Source organism: Microcaecilia unicolor, chromosome 1 (assembly GCF_901765095.1).
Source record: "Microcaecilia unicolor chromosome 1, aMicUni1.1, whole genome shotgun sequence".
Taxonomy (NCBI): Eukaryota; Metazoa; Chordata; class Amphibia; order Gymnophiona; family Siphonopidae; genus Microcaecilia; species Microcaecilia unicolor.
Genome location: NC_044031.1, coordinates 464,089,848 through 464,115,403, shown reverse-complemented (window position 1 = coordinate 464,115,403; position 25,556 = coordinate 464,089,848). Strand labels below are relative to the sequence as shown.

The window sequence follows — 25,556 nt, the reverse complement described above, 5'->3', positions numbered from 1 at the left end:
ATGGAATGCATCTTAGCAAGTATGAATGGGTACGGGTTAGACTGCAGTGGGGACAGGTGAAATTTCTGCCCCTGTGCAATTCTATTTTCAACTCAGTACTCAGGACACACCCAGCCAGTCTGGTTTTCAGGATATCCACGACTGACTAGAGAGTTCTGCACGTACTACTTCCTGTATTAAAATTTAGTTCATGCATATTCATTATAGAAATCCTGAAAAACAGACTAGCTGGGTGTGTCCTGAGAACTGGCTTGAGAAGTCCTACTATATAAAAAGGATTAGTCTTGCGGACTTGGAAAGGACTAAGGGCCTGATACACAGAACTCCAGCACTGAAAAACACCATCTCATTAATGAGTCGGAATTACGGACTAACGCTCAACGCTAACAGCATGCAAATTATTTGCATGCTGATAGTGTTGTGCATTGGTTAGTAAAGGGGTCCAAGTATTCCTGACACATGCCCACAACCTAGACCCCTCCCACAACCCCAAAAATCCTGACACCTAAAAACAATCCCAGTGGACCCTTTCCTGACCCCTCTCCCCAACAACCCTTAAGGAAAACCCTGGAGGTCCAGTAGATCCCCTACCCCTGACCACCAAAAGAAATTACCCATGGTCCGGTGGGCCCATAAACCCCTCCACCCCCTGCACATATCTTATCATTGGAGGCAGGAGAAAAGTCTCCTCCCTTCTGACTCTGGGCCTGCCCACTTCAAAATCGCAGCACCCAGCCCCTGCCTGGTGCATCCCGGAATGCACTAAAGCCGGGAGGGAGCCCACTGGACCACCAGGTGATTTCTTTTGAGGGTGGTCAGGAGTCAACTCGACTACCAGGGATTATTTTTTAAAGGTTGGGGGGTGGGGGGAGTCAGGGGGTCCACCATGGATGTTTGCTAGGTTTGGGGGGGTTTGGACACAGAAAGACCGCATACTGCTGACTTTGTCAGTGCCTGAGCCAATAAGGCATTGACAGGAAAGTTAGCAAGGACCTCAACAACAGCTCCGGAGATGTCAGTTTTTAGCCACTAGAGTAGGGGTTTTCCATGTGCTGGTTTTCTGTGCATCACACGAAATTGCTAATGAGCTCATTTTAATACAAGGGAGCTCATTAGCATGGGAAATTCAGTCACTGCTTCTATGCATGGTAAAGCAGTGGCTGAAAACCTCTGTGTATTGGCTGCACAATAACATTTCTTTTAGACTGGCTAAAACCAGTCTAAATGATATGTTGCAAGCCTGGTTTGCTCTGAGCTTCAGGAGGATCTTAGTAAACATTTAGGAGTGGAGAGAAAAGAGCTCAGCTTTCTTTAGTCAGGCACTTCTGAGCATCCATGGGTAGATGAATAAACTTTAAAATAAGGGAAAAAGGAAGGACTGATTAGATGGGGTCAATCCAAAACAAAGGATTAATTACAATGAGACACTGCAAAAGAGTTTTACCTTGGGGCAGAAGATCAATCTGCATTCACCCAAGTCATTTCCTTAACAAACAAAAAAAAAAGAGATAAGACAGAATTTTTAAAACACTTAAAGTACAACTTTTCAAATGGTGGTAAAAAGAAATAAAGGAAAATGATTAGTTTAAGAAATTCATGCAGTCCATGGGAGCAGAGGGTTCCGTAGACAATTTTACAGTACAATGGAAAAAAGAACTGGGAAATAGAGGAAGAATGGAAAGATACATAAACTAACGCTAATAAACCTTACAGAATATATGCACAATAATTTTAGAGAATGAATATTAGATGTTATGTAGACCGTGCCTCACACCACGGAGGTTAAACAGGATGCACAACCATGCTGGAGAAGCTGTAGCGAAAAATGTCCAAAAATAGCTAACTGGGGATTAATTCAGGGTACCATGAAAAAAAATGTATGGCATGGAAACCACATTTTCTTTTTTGCTTGTCAATCACAGAAAGTCAGTAAGCAAACAGGGAAATGTATAAACACAGGTTCTAGTAGTGGTGAAATGTTGCACAGCAGCAAGATGGTAACAGAGGGTGGCATCTGGTATAGCAGTCTAGGTTGAAAGACTGCGAGACAGACACACACCATAGAGAAACTCACAAGTGAGATGAAAAATAAGCCTGAATGTTCCATTAGGAGAGATTCCGAGAAAGAGCTGGGAATCTATGGATTAGTGAAACACACACACATCGCTCCTGATAATGAAGCTAAGAGGCTAGCCAAAAAAAACCAAGGGGGTTGACATTCAGCCTGAGGAACTCAGCATTTTGCTGACCACCACTAGCATTATACCCAGAAATTCAATGCTGGGCCATGTACAGGCATTGAATTTCTGGGTTTATGGAGCCAGCAAAACCATAGCCGGTTAAGTGCAATATTCAGCATTCCGCCGGCTATGATGAATTGCATAAAGATAGGACTGCATAAAAATTAGATCTATTTATACAGTTACCTTGGCCAGTTAAATGCTAAATATCACACTTAACCGGCCAAGTGCTGACACTGCCCCAGAAAATCCCCGAAAATAGCCAGTTTTGAGATGGGCACTAACCAGTTAAATGCTGCTGAATATGACTGGTTAGGCTCAAACAAGCGATTTAAGCTGGCCAGGAGCCATTTCATTTCAAAGTGATTTAACCAACCAGAAATGGCTCCTGGCCAGCTTAAATCGCTTGTTTGAGCCTAACCAGTCATATCCAGCAGCATTTAACTGGTTAATGCCCATCTCAAAACTGGCTGTTTCGGGGGTTATCTGGGGGCAGTGTCAGAACCCATTCTGACCTAGATCCTGAATTTCGAGAAAACCTTAGAAGGACCTCTAAGCCCCTCAGATTGACAAAGATGGAACTCCTGACATGGAAGCAGAAGGCTCCTCAATGGAAAGCATTGCCAGTGCCTCAGAAATAAAAGTACTGAGCTCCTCTTTATGAAACAACCTCAGTACTTTCATATCTTCCCCCTTCTCAGGAGGGAGCTCTCCCTCCTCTAACAGCTCCTTCAATGATGGCTCCTCTGAGTAGACTGAGACCACATCAGATAAAAAGGGACAAGTAGAGGTAGCCTCATCTGCCCAGTCCTGGAGGTCTAAACAAGATCTCTAAAGAGCCAGAGGGGCAGGAGGGAGAGAAAATGAAGCACCTTGCAGCAACTCTGATTATCCCTGCTTCAGTAAATAGACCTGGTGTAAGAGCAATATAAACTCCAGAGATAACAAAGATTAGATGCAGCTGAATGCTCTCTCAGGCCCCAAGGCTGTAAAATAGTGGCTGTACTCCATGTGTGATAAGACAGAGGCTGCTCCTTACTGCCAGTTGGCCCCAACAAAGTGGCACCCACTCCCGCTCTCTCCTGCATCAAACTGCGCACCATCCCTGCTGGAGAGCCTGAAGATCCCGGCATATTCAGATGCTGCACCAAACCCAAAGGTATGCTGCCACTGAACGTTTCCTCCACGTCCTGCAGGATTCCCGGCTTGCACACTCTGCAACACCCAGACATTGGCCGGTGGGTCCCACAGTGGGAATACCGCTTAACTGCCTCCACAGGAGTCGCCAATCACCCCCGACTGTCACAAGCGCAGCACAACGTGTCCCAAGCAGTGAGTCAGGATACCTCCCCTGCACAAAGTAGTTCTGAGTCAAACTTTACTTAGACTTACCACTGCCGGCTGTTCCCCCCAAACTCAGTCTCCACAAGTCTTACCACAGATGAGAAAGGCTCAGGACCGATACTCTGTCCCACGCTCTCCAGCAAACCTCTTTCCTTCTCCTTTTTTAAGGCTGCTATGCTGGAAAAGGAGAGTACCAGAGTGCCACATGAATCAGGGAAAAGGTGAAGGGAGGTGTGAGGGAGTGAGCGACATAGTGGCAGGCGTCCCTAGAAACACTCCCTCACTGATGTAGCAGGTGCTGCTAAACCTGCCATGTCAGAGGCTGAAGCAGAACCAATGTAAGCATAAGGATGTTAGGCAGTGTGGCCAGGAGGACGGGGCTCAACAGTGAGCAGGAAGTAAAAGCCCTCTAGCAGAACAAAACAGAGAGGCCCTGGAAGGAGAGAAGCTGCCCCGCAGTCTCCCCAGTTTATGTATAAGCTACCAGAACCTGGCTAAGCTAGGCTAAGTTTTAATTTTAGCTTTATAAGAATCCTGTCCTTGAGGTCTGGCTGGAGCCAGTCCTGGATTGTGCAACCCTGCAAGTAGCTGTATGTAGTGTGGGCTTAAGGCCTGTCAGCTACACGCCTGTGTGAAGTTTGCCTCTGATACTAAAGAGACCTTATTCTTTATTTACTGTACCTGTGAGGTAGCAGGGTTCAGTATTTGTTTAATAAAAAAGTTTTGTTTCATCCTTTTTCCTTGTCTGGCTGTATTTTATGAAGGCCTCCCACTCACATTATGTCCTTTAGAACATAGGAGTTCCCATATTGTGTCCAAACAAAGGTTTATCTAGTCCAGTATCTTTTTATAAAAGTGGCCAGCTCAAATCACATGAACGCACATTCCTCCAAATTATATAAATGACGCCCAAATTTGAGCACCCAAAATTGCTCGCTATCCTGGGATCTGTACGCAAATAAACTGGTTAATGAGATGTTATCAATCAATTGGCTGTTAATAATTGACTTTAATTGGCTCTAATTTGGATTTGCTCACAGATCTGGTTGTGCATGATTCTATAAAGATCCGTGCCCAAATTCTCTTGCATGCAACTCAAAAGGCATGGCAATGGGAGGGGCATGGACGTTACAAAGAATTATGTACAGTGCTATAGAACTGGGGACAGTGCACCCAAGTTGTGCACCAGGATTTACATCAGGTTTCAGTGGGTGTAAGTCCTTACACCCAAAGTTGGGCACTGGAATACTTGATTCTATAACGAGAACTTAGCCCAGAGTGCCCTTTATAGAATACTGCTGAGTGTGAATTTTAAACTAGAATGGGGAAAAAGCAGACAGTCGCCCAGGAGCGCATGGTTCGATGTGGAGTTCCCTTGAAGGATACTATTGAAACAGGACATTTAGGGAATCCCAGTAGAGAGGTTTCAACAATGCTGAAAGTAAGCCAGGTGTGCTTAATGAGAGAGCAGGATAAAGGGTGCACATTATCCCTTTCAACTTTTAAGTAGATTGTAGATCAAAGGGGAAAAAAACACAATTTGAAGTGCCTGTATACAAATGCTAGAAGCCTAAAAAATAAGATGGGAGAGTTAGAATATATAGCACTAAATGATGAGGTACATATAATAGTCATCTCAGAGACTTGGTGGAAAGAGGACAATCAATGGGTCACTGTGTTAACGGTACAAACTGTATCGCAATGATAGAGAGAATCAAATTGGGGGGGGGGGGGGTTGCGCTATATGTTAAAGAGGGAACTGAGTCAAATAAAATAAACATTTCACATGACACAGATAGCAGCGTGGAATCATTATGGATAGAAATTCCATGTGTGAAGGGAAGGAGTATTCTTGTAGGGCTGTACTACCGTCCCCTGGGCCACAACAAACAGACGGATGAAGAAATGTTTACAGAGATTAGGAAAGCCGGCAAATTGGGCTACGTTATATAATGGGTTATTTCAATTACCAAACAAATCTCCAATATTTTATTCCGTATCTCCAGAAGGGTCATGTAAAGCAGTATCAGCAATTTATCCAAAAGGTAGAGAAAAAAAAAAAGACTTCAGAAACCATGAGATTCACATCCACTTGTAAGGCAAACCTTCATATCTGTGGGTGGCTCTCCCCAATCATTAGTCATAAAAAAAACCACCACCTAATTTTCAATTCTGTAACAAAAATGACCGGAAAAACTTTGAGATACAGAATATTCACTTGGAAAGCTTGTATATGCTGTGAAAGCTTCAAACTAACTTCTCATTAATTAAGCAGTACTTATCTTGGTGAAACTAAAAGGATCGGCTGCTAAGGTTAGGACACTAAATTAGATGTGGACATTATTCAAAAATGCCATCTTGGAAGCCCAGTCCAGATGCATTCCGTGTATTTGCAAAGGTAGAAAGAAGAGAAAACATCAGCCAGCATGGTTAAAAGGTGAAGTAAAAGAGGCCATTGCCGCCAAAAGATTGTCCTTCAAAGAACTGGAAAAGGACCCAAATGAAGACAACAAGAAGCAACATAAGCAATTGCAAATCAGATGCAAAGCATTAATAGAGAAGGCTAAAAGAGAATATGAAGAGAAACTTGCCAAAGAGGCTAAAACTCACAATAACAACTTTTTCAGGTACATCAGAAGCAGAAAGCCTGCGAGGGAATCCGTGGGACTGTTAGATCATGAAGGAGCAAAAGGGGCACTCAGGGAAGTCAAGGCCATAACAGAGAAACTGAATTAATTCTTTGCTTCTGTCTTTACAGAAGAAGATGTAAGAGATCTGTCTGTACCAGATTTGGTTTTCAAGGGTGATGATGCAGAGGAACTGAAAAACCTTGGTGAACTGAGCCAAATTGACAAATTAAAGAGTAGTAAATCACCTGGATAAGATGGCATACATCCAAGGGTACTCAGAACTCAAGCATGAAATTACTGATCTGCTGTTAGTAATATGTAACCTGTCATTAAAATTGTCCCTAGTACCTGAAGATTGGAGGGTGGCCAATGTGACACCAATTTTTTAAAAAGGGTTCTAGGGGTGATCTGGGAAATTATAGACCGGTAAGCCTGACGTCGGTGAAGGCAAAATAGTAGAAACTATTATAAAGAATAAAATTAAGGAACACATAGAGAAACATGGTTTAATGGGACAGAGTCAGCATGGGTTCAGCTGAGGGAAGTCTTGCCTCACCAATTTGCTTCATTTCTTTAAAGGCGTGAATAAACATTTGGATAAAGGTGAGCTGGTTGATGTAGTGTATCTAGATTTTCTGAAAGCTTTTGATAAAGTTCCTCATGAGAGACTCTTGAGAAAATTAAAGAGAGTGATGGGATAGGAGGCAAGGTTCTGGTGTGGATTAAGAATTGGCTATTGGACAGAAAACAAGAGGGTACGGTTAAATGGTCATTTCTCTCAATGGAGGAGGGTGAACAGTGGAGTGCCGCAGGGCTCTGTACTGGGACCCGTACTATATAACATATTTATAAATGATATGGAAATCGGAATGACAAGCGAGGTGATCAAATTTGCAGATGATACAAAACTATTCAAGGTTGTTAAAACACGTGCGGGCTGTGAAATATTGCAGTAAGATTTTAGGAAATTGGAAGACTGGGCATCCAAATGGCAGATTAAACTTAATGTGGACAAATGCAAGGTGATGCACATTGGAAAGAATAATCTGAATCATAGTTACCTGATGCTAGGATCCACTTTGAGGGAAAAGAAAAAGATCTGGGAGTCGTTGTAGATAATATGCTGAAATCTTCTGTTCAGTGGGTGGCGGCAGCCAAAAAAGCAAATAGGATGGAATTATTAAGAAAAGGATGGTGAATAAGACCGAAAACACTATAATGCCTTTGTATCGCTCCATGGTACGTCTGCATCTTGAGTATTGCGTTCAGTTCTGGTCGCCGTATCTCAAAAAAGATATAGCAGAATTAGAAAAGGTTCAAAGAAGAGCAACCAAAATGATAAAGGGGATGGAACGCCTCTCGTATGAAGAAAGGCTAAAGAGGTTAAGGCTCTTCAGCTTAGAAAAGAGATGGATGAGGGGAGATATGATTGAGGTCTACAAAATCCTGAGTGGTGTAGAACGAGTAGAAGTAAATCGATTTTTTACTCGTTCCAAAAGTACTAAGACTAGGGGACACTCGAGGAAGTTACATGGAAATACTTTTAAAACAAATAGGGGGAAATATTTTTTCACTCAATGAATAGTTAAGCTCTGGAACCTCTTTGTCGGAGGATGTGGTAAAAGTGGTTAACGTGTCTGGGTTTGGAGAAATTCCTGGAGGAAAAGTCCATAGTCTGCTATTGTCACGTCTGTGGTCGTGACCCCTCTCAGGCTTACCTTATTTCTTGCGGTCAGCTTCTAAGCTGGCTTCTGTCTGGTCTTTCTGAGTTAGTTCTGTCTCTGTCTGCTGGCTGCTTCCAGCATGGCTCTGATTACTCCTATACTGCAACTGTGTGTGTTAAGCCTCTCTGTGCTTCAGTATGCTTTCTGCCTGTGTTTTGGTTTGTGTTCCTCTTGCCCTCTGGTGGCCAGACCTGGTGGCTGCATTGGACTGTCTGTGTGCTGTTTCCCGTTCCAGACTTCAGCCCAGTCCAGTCCGGATCTTCCAGCCTGCTAGACTTGCTTGTCTTGTTTGAGCCTGCACAGCACCCGTAGCTGCCTGGTGATTGCTGCAGCTGAATCTCAGCTGCTGCTGGGCTTATTAGCCATTTGGGAAACTCTCTGCTTTGTCTTTGTATCGCCTAAGGCCCTGGTATGTGGGTGTACGTTGTGCACTTCTGCCTAGTCCAGTTCTAGTCTGAGTTCCTTGTCTGTTTCTAGTCTGTTTGTGTGTTGTTAGCTTTGATTTTATTGCTAAGGTCCTAGTCTTGTTTCTGGTCTGCCTTTCCTTGTCTCGTGTTTGTGTTTCTTGCTCAGTGGCTGCTTGCAGCTTTCAATCCTGACTCTCTCCTGTCTGTGGTTCTCTTAGTGGCTGCCTGGCAGCTTTTAGTCCCTGCCCTGTCCTGCAAGTCCTGCCGGCCACCTGCACCCAGGGGCTCAACTCCTGGGGAAGGGCGGCTAAGTGCAGGTGAAGTCTAGCCGTCCCTGTCAGAGTTCTGTCTTAGTCCTGTGTGGGGTGGTTTTGCCTGCCGCTGCCGCTCCTCGGCAGTGGCCCAAGGGCTCACAAACCTAGTTCCTGCCTTGAAAACGTGACAGCTATTGAGGCAGACATGGGAAGCAACTGCTTGCCCTGGGATTTGTAGTATGGAGTGTTGCCAAGATTTGGGTTTCTGCCAGGTACTTGTGACCTGGCTTGGCCACTGTTCGGAACACAGTATACTGGGCTAGATGGACCACTGGTCTGACCCAGTATGGCTACTCTTATGTTCCCTGCATCTACTTTTTTGGGGCCATTTACTGAATCCAGTCCATTGTGCTCAGTCCAGCATCACCAGCTATGAATCCAACCCTATTCTACACTTCCATCCCATCATGAAACTCCAATTTCTATGCTGCCCAGAGTACTACAAGGATCCACTTACTTTTTCACCTTTATGTGTGTCCTCTTTGTAAATTATGCGAAAGATCTAGATATTGGTAGTAGGATGTATGCGGGTGATCTTATGCTTTCTATGTCTTCGCAATCTAAACATTAAATTCTACTTTTCTCAGACTAGACTATGGAGTTCATATTTGATTTACCAGAGTCTATGTTTGATGGAAGCCAAATTCAAATATTACAAGGTGGTTAATCATTTTGAGCTTTTACTTGCTTCAGCTTTGACATTTAGGCCATGTGTAATGCAGGTAATAAAAATGTTGTTATAAATTTTGTTTGAAAAAGAAGTATAGTCTAAAGTTTCAGGAATTTTGTGTGGTTTCGCAATAGTTGGCATCATCTTCTGATATTACTGTAATTCTCTGTATATTGAAGTGATGCCAACACAACTGCAAATAGACTAAAGTGTGTAAAATTCAGCAGCTCGCCTCTAACAGGCAGCAAGCGTCATGAACACTGTTCTCTCTAAGCTGAGCGGAAGTCAAGTTTCAAGTTTACTGAAATTTACTAACTCGCCCTACGGTACAGGCCATCAGGGCAGCGTACAATCCACAACAGAAGGAGAACATACCTCAAGTGTACATCACGTAAAAGGTAGGAGGGGTAGAACTACAATCTTTGATAGGAAAGGAGGGTAAGGGAGGAGCATAAGAAAGGTGTACTTGCATCCTGAAGCACTGCAATGGAATCTACAGTCCAGAGTCTCTCGCAAATGGAAAGAGCCATTCCAAGATACAATATTAGGGGTATGTATCTCGAAACAGAAAGGTTTTAAGTTGTCTTAAATTGGGCAACCAAGGGGAGCTGGCACAAATATAATGGAAGGGAATTCCACAGTTCTGGACCCTGAACTGCGAACAGAGTGTCTGGAAGATTTATAGATAATTTCTCTATAGAAGGGCACGTTCAAGCGATGTTGTTGCGCTGATCTGAGAGTTTAAGTAGGATAGTAAGGGAAAGGGAAATGAGACTTGATATACCGCCTTTCTGAGGTTTTTGCAACTACATTCAAAGCGGTTTACATACATTTAGGTACTTATTTTGTACCAAGGGCAATGGAGGGTTAAGTGACTTGCCCAGTCACAAGGAGCTGCAGTGGGAATCGAACTCAGTTCCCCAGGATCAAAGTCCACTGCACTAACCACTAGGCTACTCCTCCACTAGAGGTATCTAGATAGATAAGCCACCTTAACTAGGGTATAGGTCTTGAATACTAATAGCAGTACTTTATAAGTAATGTGATGCAATATAGGAAGCCAGACAGTCGAAGAGTTTAATTGCTATGTTCTGCACTGCTGCCAGTGGGGGGTGGTGCTTCAATATTGTGTTTTTGATCACTAGGGACAGGAAGAGTTCCCTGAAGGCCTACAGAGCTTGCCTGTTCCTCACTGTTGAGAATATAATAGTGAAACAACTGCCCTCCACTGGCAGGACTGTAGGTGGAGGACTCCTGTTCAGTTTAGATGCAACAGTGATCATGAGCACATTACCCCTGTTCTTATGGCTCTTCAGTGGTTGCCCATTAAATGGAGAGCTAAATTAAATTTTTGATGATTTTTAAAACATGGGCTTTAAGTTAGAACTGAGATTTCTTTAGTTTGTTTATCAGTTAATTAGAGCACTGCAGGCTCAAGAGTAGGCTTTTCTGGAAGTTTCCTAGGGGAATGTCTCTAAATGGGTTATTTTTGTACATGGCATGACAGTAATGAACTTCTCTCCTAAGCCAGAGCATGTGGAATATAATCTCAGTTTCTCAAATTTATTCTCATCGTTGTACTTGCATTGTGCAAGTTTCCTCTCTGAAGACTTCATGTAATGCTTTGACATGCTCTAGAGCAGTGCCTCCCAATATGTTTGTAGCTGTGACCCCATGATTGTGACCAAATAAAATTGTGCGACCTCCTGGAGGTGCAGAATAATGATGCACCAATGGAGAGCACACCCAGGCGGTGATCTCAAAGGCAGGTTTTGTGACTTCATTTGGGATTCTGACCCACTGTTTGGGAAGCTGTGCTCTAGTGTGATTTCAGTACCTGGGCTCGATTCATGGAACACAGTATCTTTCAATATGTAATGTTTGGGAGATAAATTTAGAAAGAAGATGAAAGCGTATTATTAGGGTTTACAATTTTGTGATCTGATTTTGATTGTACTGTAAAAACAAAGTAAATAACCTAACATTTAACATACATGTTGCTCTGTTCTCTGCCAAGGACTTTGACAGACTACAAACTTATTTAAACAAGTAATACCCTAAATAGAAGTGCTACAACAGCATCATACTTTCAAGAAGGCTGAGTGACCTACATGGAGGGAAAATGGTTAAATCCTAATTTCCATAAGCGTAACTGTATGATATTCATTTTTCATTCTAACCAACACTAAACCTATGACACTGAACAAATAAACAAACAGTAGTACTGCTCCTTATAACAACTTACCCACACAGTCACAGCATTCATCCCACAGTGTACCTAGGCAGAGCATACACTCTTTACAACACGAACAGTTTCCATCAGATGGTCGGCACTGACACAGCTCCTAGTGAAATAAGAATTCACAAAGTAAACTTTAACTATCATGTAACTTACAATGGATTTGCTACGTCTAACTCACTCTATACGTAACGCCTCATCTCATTCAACGTGGTCTACCATATTTTCCAGAAGCAACAAAACCGGTCACTACTGTATTTTACCTTTTTTTTTTTTTTTTTTAAAGGAGATCTTTACTGAAATCCCATTACAAAAATGTTATGAAACAGAGAACAAATTACAAACTGAGAAAGGAACAAGATACATCAAGCAGAAAGGAACAAAATTCTTCACTTCTAGTCCTAAACAAACAACACACCCCTTGAATAAATCCCCCAAAATCTGAACATCGGAAACCAGGAAGGCAACGTATTAAAGTGTAAATGATTTTATGTTACCACACTAACATACAGGGGAAAGCAACACTTCCCAACCAGGTAATTATCAGGAATGGAAGATGGACTTAGTAGGAACAATGACACACAAAAGGGGGCCACCCACGCCCCATCTCATTTAAAGTTCGCCGACACCAGGTGTTTCATATTACAAATTTACCAGAGCTTAGTTGGTCATATAATTGAGATGGAGTAGAGACCTTTATCCAATGACTCAACAAATTTAGTCTAGCAGCATTCAAGGTATGTTTTACCAATTTTGTTCTGAATCAAACCCAAAGAAGTTTTATTAATAAGATCAATAACAGATCCCAGGGAATAAAGTGCCCTATCCAGCAAATGTAACCAATACTGAACAGCCCTCCAGGCTTTTGCCTTTCTGCACCTCCACCAAATGTGACCCATCGTACCACTCTCCCTACAGCATCTCCAGCACTCAGAAGTCTTAGGGTAGTATTACTGTATATTTTTATTGTTTTGTTTTCCCAAGGTGAAGCATTATTTATTTATGACAATTTTAAATTTTTACAAGTATTAAACTTGTTACAAGAAATACAGGCATGAGTGAAACACATAATTCAAGTGTAAATCATAAATGAAGCAAGAACATTGTTAATTCACTATGTCTACCTTAGACCACAATAAGGTAAAGCATTTTTATAAATTTTATCAACTGCAAGTTGTTGGTGCTGATTGGAACGCGGTTACATTTTGTGTAAGACAGAAAGGAAACAGCCAATCAACTTGTTGCATTCATGCCACACAAACCCTAAGCTTCTTGCATATGTCCCATCAAGCTCCCTCTTTCTCTCTTCCTCCTGCTGCTCCTTATTTCCTTCACAAATCAAGGCCAGTCTGAAAACAGCAGTGTGGTTACCATGCTAGTTTAGTTAGAGACAAAGGTCAATCAAAAAGATATGTGATATTTTTTTCCGTGGACTAACATAAAACATCTGTATCTAGCTTTCAAGAGTTACACTCTCCAGAGATTAGCGCAAAATGAGACAAGGAAGAGGATCTCTGAATTCACAAATAAGCTCTAAACTGGATTACAACACTGTTTTCAAAGCAGTAAGAGTTCTAAAGTAAAAGAATTGGTAGGATGGATCATGTGTTACACAGAGACAAGAAAGTGACAATGATAAACTGAAGTTCATACCTATAGGATGATTATGGGTTAGATTTACTAAAAATTGCTATCGTGTTAGAATGTTATTTATCACAGGTCCTAGTTAATGTGATGGGGCCTATTTACTAACACATATTAAACAGTGTTAGTGCACACTAATGTAGCAGTGCATTTTTGTAAATCTATTCATATATCTGCAAATTAGTGAGGCAGCCAATGCCTCTGTACATAACCTGTGTGTTGTTTAATATTTCATCATTTTATTTTCAAAGGGCTTAATCCTAGTTAGCTTAGGTAGTCCATTTCAGTATCCTCCTCTTAAGGCCATTGATGCATTGGTCTGGCCTACTATTTTACTATTTAACATTTCTAAAGCGCTACCAGGGTTGCGCAGCGCTGTACAATTAACAAAGAAGGACAGTCCCTGCTCAAAGGAGCTTACAATCTAAAGGACAAAAAGTGCAGTCAATCAAGATTGAGGCAGTCTAGATTTCCTGGATAGAGGTACAATGGTTAGGTGCCGAAAGCGACATTGAAGAGGTGGTCTTTGAGCAAGGATTTGAAGATGGGTAGGGAGGGGGCTTGGCGTATGGGCTCAGGGAGTTTATTCCACGCATAGGGTGAGGCGAGGCAGAAAGGGCAGAGTCTGGAGTTGGCGGTGGTGAAAAAATAAATATAAAAGTTATTCCTCAAAAGCAGTGCTACCTTGCTTTTTTCTGTGATTTGTCATCCTGTGTATATAGAAGTTTATGCTTTTCTAACCTTTGTCCAATACATAGTCATATGCTTAAGTTTATGAATTTTGATTCAACTGTATGTTTCAATATATCCTTCAGCGAACAGACAACGATATCACCTGCAATGCACAGCGTTACACACCTTTCTGTAAATTGTAATGCACATTATCTATTGGATTTTTTTTTTTAAAGAGTGAAAATAAAGTGAATATGACAGATGCAAAAGTTTGGACACCCTCTCAGTAACACCTCTTTTGGCAAAAACAGCTCCCAAAAATTTCCTGTAACCAGCTAAGAATCTTCTGTTCTGACTTTTGGAGTTTCCTCACTTTTCCTTAGAAACCTTTTCTAGCTAAATAATAGTTTTAGGTCTCCTTGTATATATGAGATCTCCCCACTAATTTTCAATAATGTTTAAGTCTGGGACCTGTGAAAATTCTGGCACCTTTCTTTCCTGTTGAGTACCTCACAGCTAATTTTGAGGAAAGTTTTGTATTATTGTCTTGCTGAAATATCCAACCTTGTTTCAGCTTCAATTTCTTCACTGATTGAAGGGAAAGGGAAGGGGACTTGATATACCGCCTTTCTGTGGTTTTTGCAGCTACATTCAAAGCAGTTTACATAGTATATACAGGTACTTATTTGTACCTGGGGCAATGGAGGGTTAAGTGACTTGCCCAGAGTCACAAGGAGCTGCAGTGGGAATCAAACTCAGTTCCCCAGGATCAAATTCAGCTGAACTAACCACTAGGCTACTCCTTCACTCCATTAGCTTTTAGATGCTGTTGATATTTGACCATTCTGCCTTTCACTTTCAAGATATTTCCCATGCCACTAGCTGCCAAATAAACCCCAAAGTATAACAGATCCACTCTTGTGCTTAACAATTGGCACGGTATTCTTTTCTCCAAATGTATTCTGTGTGCTCGTGACCACTGTTCTATTTTTGTTTCATTATTCGAAAGCACTAAGGCTTATCAAAGTTTCTTTACCATACTTTAACGGTTTTTGTGATGGTCTTAGAAAATGTTTCCTTCTGACACCTCTCCAGTGCAGATCAATATTGTATAAGCAACTCTACTAGGGATCTGTAGACAAGTACTCCAATATCAGCTAAAATATCAGCAGTTTCTTTGCAGTGTTCTGTGGCTCTGCTTCTGTTTCACTTAACTTCCCTAAATAATATTTCTGTCAGATGATATTGCTAGATAGAAATATAGAGATTTTTCATAGCCTTCTGCAGTTTGTAAGAGCAAATTCTCTTCATTTTCAAATGCTTATACAGCTCTGAGGCAGCAATGGTTGTTGAAAGTAGATAGAACTGCCACAAGCTGAGAGGTCAGAATATATATATACAGTGGGGGAAATAAGTATTTGATCCCTTGCTGATTTTGTAAGTTTGCCCACTGACAAAGACATGAGCAGCCCATAATTGAAGGGTAGGTTATTGGTAACAGTGAGAGATAGCACATCACAAATTAAATCCGGAAAATCACATTGTGGAAAGTATATGAATTTATTTGCATTCTGCAGAGGGAAATAAGTATTTAATCCCTCTGGCAAACAAGACCTAATACTTGGTGGCAAAACCCTTGTTGGCAAGCACAGCGGTCAGACGTCTTCTGTAGTTGATGATGAGGTTTGCACACATGTCAGGAGGAATTTTGGTCCACTCCTCTTTGCAGATCATCTCTAAATCATTAAGAGTTCTGGGCTGTCGCTTGGCAACTCGCAGCTTCAGCTCCCTCCATAAGTTTTCAATGGGATTAAGGTCTGGTGACTGGCTAGGCCACTCCATGACCCTAATGTGCTTCTTCCTGAGCCACTCCTTTGTTGCCTTGGCTGTATGTTTTGGGTCATTGTCGTGCTGGAAGACCCAGCCACGACCCATTTTTAAGGCCCTGGCGGAGGGAAGGAGGTTGTCACTCAGAATTGTACGGTACATGGCCCCATCCATTCTCCCATTGATGCGGTGAAGTAGTCCTGTGCCCTTAGCAGAGAAACACCCCCAAAACATAACATTTCCACCTCCATGCTTGACAGTGGGGACGGTGTTCTTTGGGTCATAGGCAGCATTTCTCTTCCTCCAAACACGGCGAGTTGAGTTCATGCCAAAGAGCTCAATTTTTGTCTCATCTGACCACAGCACCTTCTCCCAATCACTCTCGGCATCATCCAGGTGTTCACTGGCAAACTTCAGACGGGCCGTCACATGTGCCTTCCGGAGCAGGGGGACCTTGCGGGCACTGCAGGATTGCAATCCGTTATGTCGTAATGTGTTACCAATGGTTTTCGTGGTGACAGTGGTCCCAGCTGCCTTGAGATCATTGACAAGTTCCCCCCTTGTAGTTGTAGGCTGATTTCTAACCTTCCTCATGATCAAGGATACCCCACGAGGTGAGATTTTGCGTGGAGCCCCAGATCTTTGTCGATTGACAGTCATTTTGTACTTCTTCCATTTTCTTACTATGGCACCAACAGTTGTCTCCTTCTCGCCCAGCGTCTTACTGATGGTTTTGTAGCCCATTCCAGCCTTGTGCAGGTGTATGATCTTGTCCCTGACATCCTTAGACAGCTCCTTGCTCTTGGCCATTTTGTAGAGGTTAGAGTCTGACTGATTCACTGAGTCTGTGGACAGGTGTCTTTCATACAGGTGACCATTGCCGACAGCTGTCTGTCATGCAGGTAACGAGTTGATTTGGAGCATCTACCTGGTCTGTAGGGGCCAGATCTCTTACTGGTTGGTGGGGGATCAAATACTTATTTCCCTCTGCAGAATGCAAATAAATTCATATACTTTCCACAATGTGATTTTCCGGATTTAATTTGTGATGTGCTATCTCTCACTGTTACCAATAACCTACCCTTCAATTATGGGCTGCTCATGTCTTTGTCAGTGGGCAAACTTACAAAATCAGCAAGGGATCAAATACTTATTTCCCCCACTGTATATATATATTTTTTTTAATTATTATTTATTCATCATTTTAAATTTACAACCAAGAACTCTCTCGTACAGAAAAGTATGGCGATCCAACATAATGTGATTAACAGGAAAAGAAAAAGAAGAATTTCTTACCATTGAAGATATCCACTGAGGTAGCTTAACTCAAGTCCACAACACTACAGCCAAGATTACATATAATAGAGTATTAATTACCAAGGAAATTTTGAAAAAAAATAAAAATAATTAACACCTGAAATACTAAGGAATTCCCTTCCTTGATTAGAGCTATCATGAGGGTACAATCAAACCCCCACAATCTGTTTACCTGAAAGAAAAACAGTGAGTTGAAAAGGTTCATAAAAACATATTTTACAGCTTGGTGCCTAACTACACATTTACAAGGGAAATAAATTAAAGGTAAGTAAAATGTAGCTCCTATCTGAAGGACACCTGGTTTAAGTAAGAGAAACTGTCGACGTCTCCTCTGAGTTTCTCTTGTTACACCAGGAAAGATCTGGAATTTTAAACCCAAAAAAAGGTTTTTCTCTATTTTTAAATAACAGTTTCATCAACCAACTTTTGTCTGGAGCAGGAGTAACAGTTGCAAGCAATGTTGAAGGTGTCGCAATTTCAGTGTCCAAGGACTCTAAAATATCTGAGACATCCAAAGGTAAATTATCTTGAGCCAAATCTTTTTGTTGTCCCTCCAAAACCTTTGCTAGAAGGTAGTACACTTGAGAAAACAGAGGTGTATTATCTTCCGAAACCCCAAGATTTTCCTTAATATAACGTTTTAACATCTATCTAGGAGATATAGAAAAAACCTTAGGAAAATTCAAAAAACGTAAATTATTAGCTCTTGTTATATTCCCAAGTGTTTCTGCCTTCCTACCAAGATCTGTTGTATCTTTAATTATAATTGCCTGTATCTTCTGAATATTTTCCATTTCTTTCTCCTGTTTTTCAACCCATTCTTTTAATTGCTTAAATTCAGAGTCAGCAGTTTCCAACTTTTTCTCATAAAAGGAAAATCGTTGCTCCAATTTTTGAACCTGGAGACATAATTCCTTGCCCAAGTTTACAATTAGAGCCCAAAGACTATCCAAGGACACTTCAGATGGTTTACTGTACAAAAATGAAGGAAATTGTGAGGAAGGTACCAATTCCTGGATTTTAGAAATTACTTCCTGCTCACTGTCTGCAGTAATTGGCTCACCCACAGTAGTAGTAGTTCCCGCTGCCTCAGCCTGGGAGTCCCAAGCAACCTTTAGTCCCTTGTCGGACATTGGCTGGTTCAGAGCATCTTGGCGTTGAAACTCCACCACACTTCCTTATAGTGGAATCTTTACCGCCGACAGCAGCGAACTGCTGATTTGCGATTGTGAGGGGGGAGCTCTAAAGTCGGGGCTCCAGGAGACATCCAGCCCAAAAAATGCTGCAGGATCTCCACCTTCTACAGGCATCTCAACTCAAGCAGGCTTCCTCCCAACTGAACCGGAATTCCCGGCCTCACCATGAAAGACTCTATAGAGCCGATAGCCTGCAAGGGCAGTCGTAGCGAGGCTCCAGCCACCAACTTTTCCCTATGCTTCAGCATCACGGTCACAGAAAGTTTGGAGAAAGGAGAGGCTCAATGTATGTCAGGTGTGTGGCGCCATCTTGGATCTTGCCAAACTGGATATGAGAGGTCAGAATAACAGGGAAATTGTTTTCAACTGACTAACTAATGGCCTAACCAGTCACTAAAGTTTTTGAGTTTTATTAACTTTATGAAAAGAATTGTAATGAATCAGCTCAAAGGGTGCCCAAACGTTTGCACCTACCATATGCACTTATTTTTAGTTTGTTAAAATCAGAAAATAGCAATTATGCATTCAAATTTTGCAGAAGACGTCACATTTACCTTTATACCATATAAAGGTTCTACTAGCTTCCATTCACTTAGGGCAGGGGTGGCCAACATTTATACACAAAAGCCTGCATGAATGTCAATACCATATCTAGTGGGCCACATGACATATCAGAACTAAAAATGGGAGAGAAAGCTCGACGTCCAGGGATGACGGGAAAGCTCGATGTACAGAGACGGGGGAAGGCTCACCATACAGAGACAGAGCCTGGCCTGACGCCCAAAGATGGAGAAGGTTCAATGAAGAAAGAAGGAATCAAGCTCTCACCCAAAGATGGAGCCAGTCCCTACGTCCAAGACAGGTAGGGCTCTTCAACCAAGGTGCCCTTCGGGGGTAGAAACAGATACAGTGTGTATGCCACCAAGACCAAGGCTGCCACTGTGTAGCCCACAAGAGTGCCACCAATCTGTGTTGAACCACGTGTTGCAATGCTGCTATCGGGCAGCAACAAATGCCGCCACAACGCAAAGCATATAGAAGGCCCCCAGAAGCTAAAGGAATAATGTCTGCCACCTCCCAGGATACTTCCAAGAAACAGTCTATCAGACCACTGAATAGCATGCAACCAACACACCATTCAGATGGTGCTATTTCCACCCAGGGCATCAAAGAGCAGCGACCGCCACCACAGACTTTTTCTGGAGGCTGGTTGTGATGCCACCTTTTGAACAGCTTTCTGTTTTCTTCCAACACCACATATCTGAAAAATAAGACATTGAGCTACAGCTAATACTTTCTAAAGTCATTATTTTTTATTGTTTTGATAATAGTAGATGACCCAGGGCTGTTGACCCTGAACATACACACACTAGTTGACATATCAGTGTGACACACTGTGTATGCCATTAAAAGAATGTGTGTGATGGGATAACATAACTCCCCAACTGGGTACTGGTGCTTCGAACCCTGAAATCTTTCATTCTGTGCCTGAACGACAATACTGATGTTTGGTCAAGTTGCTAAATCCAGATGAACGTCCAAGAATATTATGGCCACTGCCCAGTCACCCTCTCCCACACTTCCTGCAAATGCAAGCTTTCCTAAGAACCCAAAGCTTAATCTCCACCTTGCTAAACTCTGATTTTCAGTTCAAGAGAGCACTCAAAACCCATCTTTTTTTTCTGAAGCTTTTAGCTTGCCTGCCTCATAACTCCCCTTTTGATGATTTGTAGCCTGTCCTGATTTCCACCTCTCCCTCTCCTTTTCTTAAACTCCTATTGCTTTTATTACTGTAAACCGCACTAATGCCGTGTCAGCCTTTTGTGGTATATCAAATGTAATAAAATACCTTACAGTAAGTTTGAACTGAATAATGCTCTCTTAGTCTTGTGAGACTCAAGTGGATTTTGAGCAGCACATAGCTCAAACTCACAGGGTTGTGTGGTACAGATACCTTTAAAGTGTACCTGTTTAATACCTTTAAAGTGGGCTAACACATCAACCACACTACTTCATCCTTCATCTAACAGTTGCTCCCTTAGTAATCTTCATTTCAAGGTTGGAGCAAGACTGTAAGGACACAGCAAATAGGAACCTTGCTTATACAACAAAGAACTAAAATATACACTTCCTCAATCACAGCATCTGTTAACTGTGGGTCTGATGCAATAAGTCCTGTTTCAGTGAACAGATTCCTAACACAAGCACTGGAAAAAAAACGTTTTATATACAGTAAACTAACGGAATGCGAAATTAGTGTAGAGTTCAAAAATGTGCACCGATGGAACAAATAGCAAAGTGGTAATATGCTGCTGGTCTCTGCACTGAGGGCCAGATGCACTAAACTTAACGAGTCATTGACGAGCAAGTAGTAAACCGTGGCATGCACTAAAGGCTTCTCCAAGCCATTTTCCGATCACGGTAGCAGCTAACAAAAACGGAATGCAGATGATCCAAAGGCTATTGCAAGGCTATTATAATGAGATGCACTACCTTTTTCCGATCCCCTTACCGTGGGAGGTCTATACCTCTCGTTGGGGCAAAGGAAAGAATCGGAAGAAAAAAAAAAGTGTTGTCAGGGACGTCCTTTACCTGTAAAAAAAAAAAAAAAAACCACTCCAAAGACGTTTTTTGGACGTCCTTTACAGCTCACGAGGAAGACAGCAGCAGAGCCCTAACACAGCACTCATCTCCTGTACACACACACACAGAAGGGGGAGGGGAGGGGCACTTCATCACAGTCATAAAACAGGGGGGGTTTGTGGCCGCTTTGCACTACTACTGGATCAGTGTTAGAGGGTTTTCTGCTATGGACCTCTGGGGGTGCTCGTCAGGGACGTCCTTGTTAGGCATTTTAGAAGGCCGTCCCTAACGAGCAGAATAGGCATTTTTCAAGGGTGCTTGATTATGCCCCTCCTCCAGGTCTCTCTCAGCCAATCACAGCGCATTTAGCTGACACCAGTGACAACTAAACGCGCTGTGATTGGCTGAGAGAGACCTGGAGGAGGGAGCTGTGCCTTCTTCTTGGATCCCGGACTAGAGCGATTTCTCCCGTTATAGCAGCTGCTGACAGGCTGAAAGTTCTGGGCAGCCGACTGGATCACACACGGAGGGAGGGAGGGAGGGAGGGAGTGAGCCAGGACACCAGGGGCAGGAGGAAGGGAGGGATCAAGCGAGAGAAAGAGACCGTCACAGACGGGGAGGGAGCGGGGCAAGGAGTAGTCACAGAGATGCACAGGCAGGAAACCAGAGACGGTGCTGGGGGACAGCTAAGCCCTTGTGCAGCGGGATCGGACGTGCTGCTAACTTTTTTTTCTTTTTTTTTTTAAGAGTGAAGGACGTCCATAAAGGACTTCCTTGGCATGCACAGAGCAGCCAGCATAACGCTTGGCTGCTCTGTGCATGCTCGACCGGCCGACTGTTTACCGATGGAATAGAGAATGCAAGTGAGCTACAACGAGCAGCTCATTTGCATTCCTTTTCCTTGATGCATGCCCGTTCCTTACCGATTCGCTAAGGGAATCGGTAAGGGAAGGGCTGTAATGATTTTTTAGTGCATCTCCCCCTGAGTGGAAGACTCTTGTTCCTTTCTCCTTTCTTGTCAATGCAAGAGCCAAGGAAAAAGGCATCAGCCCAATACAGAAAATGGCAGCATCTTACTGCTGCAGTATGTACTGTATTTTCTATCAATTTTCAAAAATGAATGAGGATTTGCTCATGCATTGACACATAAAAAAAAAAAGGAAGACTTACTGCCTTTAAAACAGGCCATCACATCCAGGACACCCATAGCCTGGGTACCCCGTACAGGGAGGTTCTTGACCAGAATTCCCACAAATATGCAACACAGCCATCTTAAAACAATGGCACTGCCCAACTGCAAGTGATATCTCAGAAAGTACCAACAGAAGTTAGGTGCTGCCATTTTCTAAAATTGTGGAGGGAAGTGACGTCACTAAACAGAATGGCTTCTTAAATAGTTAGCTCTGAGCCTGCATTATTGCCAAGCTATATTTGGCAATAACACAGCAATCCAATGGCTCAGAATCCTAGCTCCTTTATCTAGACCTGCGGTGCCAAGGATGTCACAACACTGATTTAGCATGGTTTGCCTCAGTACGTTTTTTCTAAAAAAAAAAAAAAAAAGGGTGCCGGTACTCAAATGCTAGGCCACCCTTCAGGGGTGGGGTAATCACTGAGGGCCCCATCCCACATTGCCAGGCCCACTGCAACCAGTCACAAATTCTATGACAAGGCAGAATTGGTCTGTAGAGCCTGAGCTCTTTCATTAAAACTTGGGGTCCATAGGTCAATTGAAGCAGATAATGGAAAAGGCAGTACCCCCTCAAAAAAAGCCCTGGTTTGCCTACTTTGGGAGCTCTGCAGCGAACTGTACAGAAGGCCTAGATATGATGCCCCTGCCCCCCACCCCCACCCCCATTCACTGCATCGCAACTCTCAGCATTGAACCCACCGGATCTCTTTACTTCTGGAGAACTCAAGGCGGAGAAAGACCAGGACTCGCTCAATGAGATACAAGCATGGTTGAAGGAGATATAAAGGTATTTAAAAGCAGTTTGCAAACTAACCATGATGTTTAGAGAACATTTTAAGCGAGTAGAGGGGGAGGGGGGTATAGAAGTGGGGAGGGTAATGTTCAATGCATAATAGAGGGACATACATTATTAGATAGGAGAACAATCCTTTGAAGGAGCACATTAAGAGGACCCACCAGTAAATATTGTTGGGATAATACACTGAGTAAAACACGAGTTATAAATATTGGAGTTTCATATAAAAGTTTATTGTTAATAGTTATGCAACTGCACAGTAATTATACATGTACACATTATAGATATAGGAGAAGACAAGAAGGAAGGGATAGGGGAGAAAAGTTTGGAAAACATTGATGATGGACATTTCAGGTTTAGTAATATGTACTAGACTTCGCTGTTATACGATTTATATTGACTGAGATGGACTTGTATACCATGTGACCTCATCAATAAAAAATTGTTGAAACATAAAAGCAGTTTGCAGTGAGCTTACCACTCTTGGAGCCGACCTCTGTGGTGAAATAAGTGATCCTGGACATAGAATGGAAGCCATGGAGACAAGAACTGATGAGCACATGGAAATGCTTCATCTGGATATTCAGACGCAGGAAGCCTGCACTACCTCCCAACACATTCACCTTGAAAACAGGAGCAGACGTCACGATCTTCACTTCCATGGCATACTGGATACCTCAACATATGCCGAAAAGCAACATACCATCAATCCTATCACTGTCAAGACTAAGCGCATGCACAGGGACCTGGACAATCCAAAAAACAATCAACCTAATGACACAGTGGCCTGCTTTAGTGATTTTAAACTACAGGAGGAAGTACTGTGGGCTGTAAGAAAGGTAGAGAATTTTCAATGGAACTCCTATCCAAGTATATCAGGTCTTGGCAGCCGCAGCCTGCAAGAGATGATTGGAATTGCACCCGCTAACGATCCAGCTGTGAGTCGATGGAATTACTAATGTTGATATATATTTCACCACTACTGGCAAGACTAGCATTTATCTGCGCTAGTAATGCACGTAATGCTGGACATATGGAGATGCTACTGATGCACTATTTGTAAGTTGTTGGAGGTCGTATATCTTGTTCAATATGTTGGTTTATCTGAATGTTTACCGGACTCTTGGGAGATACTGACTATATTAAATATTACAATAGAATCTGAACTGTCCCTTGGTAATATGAATAAACAAAAAGCTGCCTGAACTATTATTCAGAAGGAAAAACGGCCTCAAAGAGCTCATGGATACAATGTATCTACAGAGCTGAACCGGATCACAAAGATCCTCTCCATCATCGGCACGTAAAAAAACCTTCAGAAATGGAGTGTAAACCACGAAACTAAAGACGTGGCAAAGCAAACATTAATTGTGCAACTTAGATGAACTCCATCATTGGCTAAGCTATACACTGCAGGCTGAGCGACCAACAGAATGTGCTAAATACAAGAAAGGCACTTATCTTAATGGCTAGTGCCAACAGGCTTATCTTGTGCCCGTGTCTGCTGAACGAGTCCGTGTGCAACGAGTGCACTGTCTGCTGCTGCGGCAGTTTAAGTCTTCATGCCCCGTTCCACAAATTCACCACCCTCTCTCTGAAGATGTATTTCCTCAGGTTACTTCCGAGTCTATCCCCTTTCACCTTCATCTTATGCACCCTTGTTCCACAGCTTCCTTTCAATTGCAACTCACCTCCAATGCATTTATGCCACGTAGGTATTTAAATGTGTCTTATCATATCTCCCCCCTCTTCTGCCTTTCTTCCAAAATATACATATTGAGATATTTAAGTATGTTCCCATACACTTTATGACAAAGACCAATGACCATTTTAGTAGCTGCCCTCTGGACCAACTCTATCCTATTCATCTTTTTGAAGGTGTGGTCTCCAGAATTGTACACAATATTCTAAATGAGGTCTCACCAGAGTCTTAAACAGGGGCATTCCTTTCCCTATGCACCCAAGCATCCTTCTAGATTTCGACATCGCCTTTTCTACCTGTTTGGCCACCTTAAGATCACATATGATCACACCCAAGTTGTGTTTAAAGAATATAGGTTCCTTCTACAGCTACAACCTTTTTTTAATCTTGCCTTTGAAGGCTAAGTTGGTGGAATGACCATCCTTACATTGCAGGACTAACTTCAAAGACCCTTTTTTTTTTTTTACTTTGTTCTATTTGGTCTCCATTTTTCTTTCTAAATGCCATTGCTTCTGGGATTTATTAGATAACAGCATAAACAAAATAAAATCTGGGTATTATGCCCCAGTATTGACTAGGTAAATGTCGTCATAATATGCAAGGGAGATAAAGTTTCGAGATACCATAAATGGACTGCTTCATTAAGCAACTGATTCTGGAAGCAAATGAGAGGGGGGAACTATTTTAGATCTAGTGTTTATTGAAACAAAAGACCTGGGGGTCAAGGGGTAATGGTGGTGAGGCCGCTTGCTAATAGTGATCACAGTGTGATCAAATTTGTCATAACCACTGCTAAAGTGAAAAAGAAAACTACTGCAGTAGCATTTCATTTTAAAAAGGGAAGCTTTGAAGAACCACCAAAAAGCAGCTACCAGGTTCAAAGGCCTCATGCAAACAACCATAAAATGCACTAAAAAAACAAACAAACTGAGATAACCGAACAAGTGCCAACATGGTTTAACAATGAGCTAGCTGAAAGAGGCAGTAAAAAGCCAAAAGGGCATTCTTAAGAAAATGGAAAGCAGACCCAAATGAGAAGAGCAGAAAATCATAAGCCCT

The 25,556-nt window shown here is 42.3% G+C and overlaps 1 protein-coding gene across 1 annotated transcript in view; it reads right to left on the bottom strand.

Moving 5' to 3' along the window:
* Nucleotides 1–25,556, bottom strand: part of TWSG1 (twisted gastrulation BMP signaling modulator 1) — a 97,889-nt gene that overhangs the window by 55,955 nt on the left and 16,378 nt on the right. Inside the window, exon 3 of the mRNA XM_030213388.1 lies at nt 11,575–11,674. Within this exon, the coding sequence (XP_030069248.1) occupies nt 11,575–11,674 (100 nt within the window). The remainder of the gene's footprint in view (nt 1–11,574; nt 11,675–25,556) is intronic.